Source organism: Arvicanthis niloticus, chromosome 8 (assembly GCF_011762505.2).
Source record: "Arvicanthis niloticus isolate mArvNil1 chromosome 8, mArvNil1.pat.X, whole genome shotgun sequence".
NCBI lineage: Eukaryota > Metazoa > Chordata > Mammalia > Rodentia > Muridae > Arvicanthis > Arvicanthis niloticus.
The window spans coordinates 2,799,139-2,805,600 of record NC_047665.1 but is presented as its reverse complement, the minus strand read 5'-3'; the positions used below and the strand labels follow the sequence as shown (position 1 = coordinate 2,805,600).

Here is a 6,462-nt window from a genome sequence, read left to right as displayed (position 1 = left end):
AAGCCAGTCTCTGATGTCAAGCATAGAGGAACTGAAATTAGATCTGACTATCCTAGTGATTTATTATGAATTGGGGATACATTCTAATGTCTGCATTAAATGATTGAGCCTTATATAATACTAAATACTATATAGATAAGCAATGTATATATTGCCTATATTGTCATGTAGGTTGCTATTTTTCTGAAATACATGCCTATGGAAAAGTCAAATGCATTAGATAGGTAAGTTGAATGCTTACCAAATGTAGACACTATTAAAAGAAGAAAGTATCTGCAACAGCCTGTGTCAAAATGGTTCTGTCAGCACTCAGCACACAGACCACTGAATCTTCTGAATATTTATTCCTATAACAGCAGACATGGTCACTTTGATTTTTATGTCAGAGTCACAGGGCAGCTAGTATAGGACTGAGGTGCTAGAAACAGAGAGTCACAGCCCCAAATAATGCAGTGGGGACAGAGTACCACCACACTCCACAGAGTGGCAAAGAAATGAAACTGAGTGAATTCATGTCAACTAAAAAATCAAATACCAATATTTTCATATAGCCTTCCAGAAAAGGATTGTTTGTGTAAGAACCAAACTTTCCACAGAAACAGTACCTCATTTAGTTTGGTCCTCAAGATGAATATTGTGTTTGTTCACAAAAAAATATCAAATCCCAAAATGACATGCTAGATACTACATTTTAATTTAAATTTCAGTTCTTGAAGACATCATTTGGTACAAGAAAAAAAATAAAATCAAGGTATTGCAAATATTCTTAATACAAACCAGTGCAAAGCATCAATTACACCAGCAGCCATGTCTTACTCGAGTAATCAGAGTAATCACAGAATTCACATCTTACTCTGGCTTCCTAATGACTCAAATGTTCTCTACACACAGCAGACACCACTTTGAAGACTATGAGGCTGTTCTGGATGTGTTGCCTTTCCCTACATTGTTATCTCCAGGCGGCTCACAAGACAGGGTACATGGCATAGGAAGCAATTCCACAGTAGTTGTTCTGACCTCTGGGAATCTTCATGTAGCCTTTTTCACCCCATTGTTCACCATGGCTGAAAGAAATCAAATTTACCATTTATTAGAACAGATACAGTGCAGTGGATTGTTGTAATAAATTTGGGTTTGAGCACTGAGCTAGAGACCAACTTAATAGATTGTATCAGAAAATTCACAAGATCAATGCTAGGGTACAAAGAATTTTCTCACCAAGAGTAGTAAAAAGTTCAACAGGAAAGATTATGACATCTTTCCACTCACAGGTTGTTCAGACAAATGGGAAACAGGAAATCACTGGAATAAATATGATATTGGTCCCAAAGAAACCAATTACAGAATCCAAACTCTGTGACAATATATTTTATAATGATTCTTCTAGGCTCAGAAAAATACAGGAGAGAAAAGCCAGATCAAACAAGTGTAAGGTCTGGAAATTGAGTTCAAGTTCTTAAAGCCAAAATAAGGCTGAAGATATGACTTACTGCTCAGGAGCACTTGGAGCTCTTTCACAGGACAATAGTTCCTACCCAGTACCCATATCAGAGAGCTGACAATTACCCAAAACTAGAAATAGACTGTGATGACTTCATCTGATCTGCAAGGGCTTCTGCCCACACATAGCATTCACTCATACAAATACACAAACTTATGAATAAATGAAAGTAACTCATTTAAAACCAGAAAATTTTTTGCAGCTAAACAGTATTGGCAGAAATCAGAAAACAAATAGAAGGAACTAGACAAGCACACTACACAAAATAGAAAATCTGGAATCAGTGATACTCACTAGATCAATACAAAAAGTGGAAAATAACTTAGGAAAACAACTGATGTCAACATCTAGTCTATACACAAATGCATGTCTATTTGGTATGTACACACACACACCACATACATATGAGCTATGAAAAGAAAATGTTTCTTTTTCAATTTAATTTTAACAATGCTTTCAGTTATTTGTATGTAAACTCCAACCATAAATATAATGTCCATTAGAAACCTAAAATAGGAATATTTTTTAGCAATTCATACCTGTTTTTTACCAGCCAATATTTTCTGCCCTCTGACTCTTGGCCTTCATAGCCAAAGCCAACCAACAGCATAGAATGACTGGGAGAATCACGTTTGCAGTTTGGCTCATGATATATACCTGAAAAATAATATCAAGGGAATGAAAGACACCACAAGCCTGAGAATGACCATGGTCAACATCAGTATGTGAGGCATTTTCTAATCAAATTAAAATGACAGAAATTAAATTAGTAAATGACAGTAAAAGTTCAAACAATTGTTGACAGAAATCTTCAAACAAGTTCTCAACAAAATATAAAAAATATATAAATGAGCATAACTTTGTTGACAAACACTTCACTTTCACATCTTGTATTTTTTGCACTAAAACAGTCTTTTTTTGAAATATTAGGTTTTTTAATTTATTTAATGTATATGAGAACACTGTATTTGTCTTCAGACACAACAGAGGAAAACAGATTCCATTTCAAGTGGTTGTGAGCCACCATGTGGTTGCCGGGAATTGAACTCAGGAACTCTGGAAGAGCAATCCATGTTCTTAACATTAAGCCATCTCTCAAGCCAGAATATCATAACTGAACATAAATAATTAATTCAAGGTGCTTTCTAGAATTCAGTTCTAGAAAGATAAAACTTTCATATCTTGAGATACAAGTTGATAAAAATGGAGTAAATAAAACTAAATAATAATGAAGTACTCATACACATTACATGTTATGTAACAAAGAAAAACCATACATGATTTTCTTTCCATGGGCAAGTATAAAATTAGCAAAGCCTATTATTGACATCAGTTTTTTATACAATATTATTACATCAATCTTGTGTATCCCAAAGGGTCACAAGCATTCATTATCAATATCTAGACGAATGCACACTTACCTCCTGTGTATTTTTTAAAAGATTCATGTTTAGCATCAATTCCAACAGCAATGGGCCCATTAGTTACTAGAGCATTGAGTAGGGCGTCTTCATTCCTTGGTACAACCAAAAACCGGATGACCTTAACAACAGAATATTCAGGACGATACCTGCAATGTCCTTCCTTTAAATGGTAAAAAGTAAAAAGACTTGGTTACCTCCATCTACCCTCTGGATATCATGAGTCAAAAGCACAACACTGTATACTTTGCACTGTATTTTGACATCCTCACATCTGGGATGTATAAATTATCGTAGGAAGTGAAATATTTCTGGCAGATTTGGATCTGAGTTTATATTATATATAACATAACATGGTGAACTCATTATCCATGTAAAGCCATGGAATCAGAAAACTTTGCAGTTCTGGATACAGTAATGACAACATTGATGGTATCCAGAGAGATTCTACATCCAACGTGATCTCTGAATACAGTGTATTTTTCTGACATTTTACATTTACCCAACCTTAATTTAAATGACAAACAGGAAGCTCACTTACCTTTGCTTCATATGGATAAGTTGCCTCAGCCTCCAGACCTCCATTGTTCTTCACATATTGGAAGGCATTGTAGACCCTGCCTCCTTTACATCCCATAGTGCCAAAAGATCTGGAACAGTCCACTAGGTTCTGAACACTCAGTGGGAGCAATTTGCCTGTTTTTTTGAACAGTTGTCCTTCTATGGAACCAGCCACAGCAAAAGCCCAACAGGCACCACATGCTCCCTGAGGAAGGAAGAAAAGATAGTTATCTACCAAAAAAGTACTCACTAAAACAATAATTCATGCAGCTGAGTCCTTTTTCAAAAAACTAACTGTTAACATTAGATGGATGTCTAGGTAAGATGGGTCAGTCTCCATAGGGATGTGTCTCATGCTACAGTGAATAGCCCAACAAACACACACACATGAACAAGCAGCTATGGTATACTAAACTACAGGTATTACAAATGTCCTTTTTTCATGGTTTTATTATATTTTTATTGGATATTTTATTTATTTACAATTCAGATGTCATTCTCTTTCCCCATTTCCCTTCCCCCATCAACTCCCTATTTCTCCTTCCTCCTTTTTTGCTTTCATACCTTTTTAATCATATGCAACTATTAAAGTCAGTTCTAGGTTGAAGAACTTGCAATGCAATAAATGTCCTAAAATACATTTACAGTCGAAATACAGTGGAACCATAGGTTCCCCTTGATTTAACAGTAAGTAATGCATGGAAATTATACATATGTATACATATGGCCTGGAAAGTACAAGGGAATGCATGCATTAGGGATTCCACATTCCTTGGAAAAAGCAAGAAACATTTGTTGCTAGCAACAGAATGCTAAGGACAGTACCTTGGCTCCCAGGTTATAGAAAAGTGTTTAGTGGATAGCATGTCATTTCACAATCAAATAACACAGACTGTCAAGAACATGTTGTACCTTTAGTAGTTTGGTAACAGAGCCATGTGATGTTGTCATACCTGGCTTCCCACTGGAGTCACATAGCCTTCCTTTCTCCAATCCAAAGTTTTGGGAATTTTGATGTTGCGTTTCTGGATGTGTTTTTCATTACTCAGAGTTAGAGATGAACTATCTGTCATCATTCTTATTTCTTCACCAGTCTTCATAGAAAAGAACATCAATACTTCATTTAACAACAAAATAGCAAAGGATAGAAGTGTGAAACAATTTGAGTCACACTCACCATGTCACCAAATTCATTCATTTCTACAGTGAAGTTGTTCATCCACAGGCCATTATCCATGGTGTGCCATTTGATCATTTTCACATTTTCTTCCCACACTGCTCTCCTCTGTTTTTCTTCTTCCTAGAAATAAATGTAATGGATGCCATTTACTTCTCATTATGTTTCTGCTCTAGCTGATCATGTGGACTTGCTACTACAGATATATAAAGATCATAGAGAGGTATCTCAGGAAAACAAAAAAACGCCACTCTCAACAGTCTGATGAACAGAAATGGTGGCTACCTTGTGTTTACCCCATATTACATTACTACCTCAGATAGGTGTGGCATCTAAGGCTGCTATTATATCCATGAAAACCTAATATGAGCAAGAATTTTCTACAAGGACCCTCTTTGTGTGTTTATGTGACCTACTGGGCTGTATGTTCTCTCATTGATCCTCTTCCACTTTTCCCACTCAGCATCCAAATTATAATCAGGCATTGGAGCAGCCAAGGCCACTTCCAAGCACAGCATGGCCATGAAGACAGCAGGAGTCATGTCCCAAGTACCTACAGAACAAAGAAAAACAAATCAGAGACTACAACAACACTTTCTATAAATTACACCATCCATGCTAGAGAAAAATGTTTGAACTACTCTGCCAGATATGTACTCAAAGACTTTATAATTGGCTAAATAATAATTTGGACTAAAAATGCTCTGGGAGGCATTTAGTTTTAATTTAAAATTATACAGCATGTGGGCAAAATTCTAGACATTTAAAATGCCATGCACTGCAAATTTGCATGATTAGAGAGATTACCATGGACATCAAAGTTAAGAACCTACATATCTAGGGACTTGCAACATTTATCTGAGGATTTGTAGCATGTAACTGTAAGAAGTTTCTTCTGGACTTGGGGCTTAGACTTTATCACGTCCATTTCTAGTATAGAGATGGAGATGATTTTATTTGAAACATTCTATTTTCAAAAAAAATTCTAGACTTTTCTCCTTAGAAAATATACAGAAGATGAAAGTTACTAGTACTCTATTTTACCTTGGGACATTGCCACACTTTCATTACTTCAGTGAGAAAAATCTCACATGAGAAGGATATTGGGAGTCAATACCACCAAGGATGATAAAGTAATACATACATAAAAACATTTAAGCATTTCATGATCAGGCCAAGCCAGGTTTTATAAGCCATGCCTGTTATACTTTTCGGCTAGAGATATGACACCTACTACTTCCTCTGCATATGACAATTGTGAAAATGAGCTTTTATCTAGTGATGAATTTCAAAAATTTAAACATCTAGGCATAGGGTGAGATGAACATGCCCCTACTGTACATGGTACTAGCTGTCATTCTCTCTGAACATTACCAGATATACAATGAATTGGGACCCATACAAACCTGGATTCAGGAGTGGCTTGGATTCTTCTCTGACTTCCCTAACCTCCCGTACTTCCACACAATGGGGCTACTGAAATTTAGAAGATATTCTCCTTTATGGGAATCTGCCTGATTTTCCAAGCAATTTCTCAAGGCTTTCTCCAGAGGCAGCAGAGTCAAGGCCCTGCCTCTGATGATCGCTGATTTCCTGGTGCATTCCACAAGCTCTTCAGAGATTGCTGAGCTGTCAGGATCTGGACCAGCAACAACTCACTATGAGTTTAAATACCAAGTCAGCCCTCCTCATCAACCTTTTCCTTCTACTGATTGGCTATAAGGGTCACTGAATCAGGCCTCCAGGCTTCCACTGAGATCTGATCTTACCTGTCCTGAAGGGGTGGATGTGGGCTGCCTTTA

General features: G+C 36.6%; 1 protein-coding gene across 2 annotated transcripts; it reads right to left on the bottom strand.

Annotated features, from left to right (window-relative positions):
• Positions 1-964: 964 nt before the first annotated feature.
• Positions 965-5,202, bottom strand: LOC117713989 (cathepsin 7-like). Of its 2 annotated transcripts, none has more exons than XM_034510566.1 (7): positions 5,077-5,202; positions 4,661-4,783; positions 4,437-4,577; positions 3,460-3,688; positions 2,923-3,081; positions 2,041-2,158; positions 965-1,064 (listed from the first exon to the last, which is right to left on the bottom strand). In XM_034510566.1, the coding sequence occupies exons 1-7, from the start codon at positions 5,200-5,202 to the stop codon at positions 965-967; spliced, it is 996 nt and encodes a 331-aa protein (XP_034366457.1). The 2 variants fall into 2 exon arrangements, with proteins under 2 accessions (XP_034366457.1, XP_034366456.1); XM_034510565.1 differs by having other exon boundaries at positions 2,923-3,085; positions 3,464-3,688.
• Positions 5,203-6,462: the final 1,260 nt, after the last annotated feature.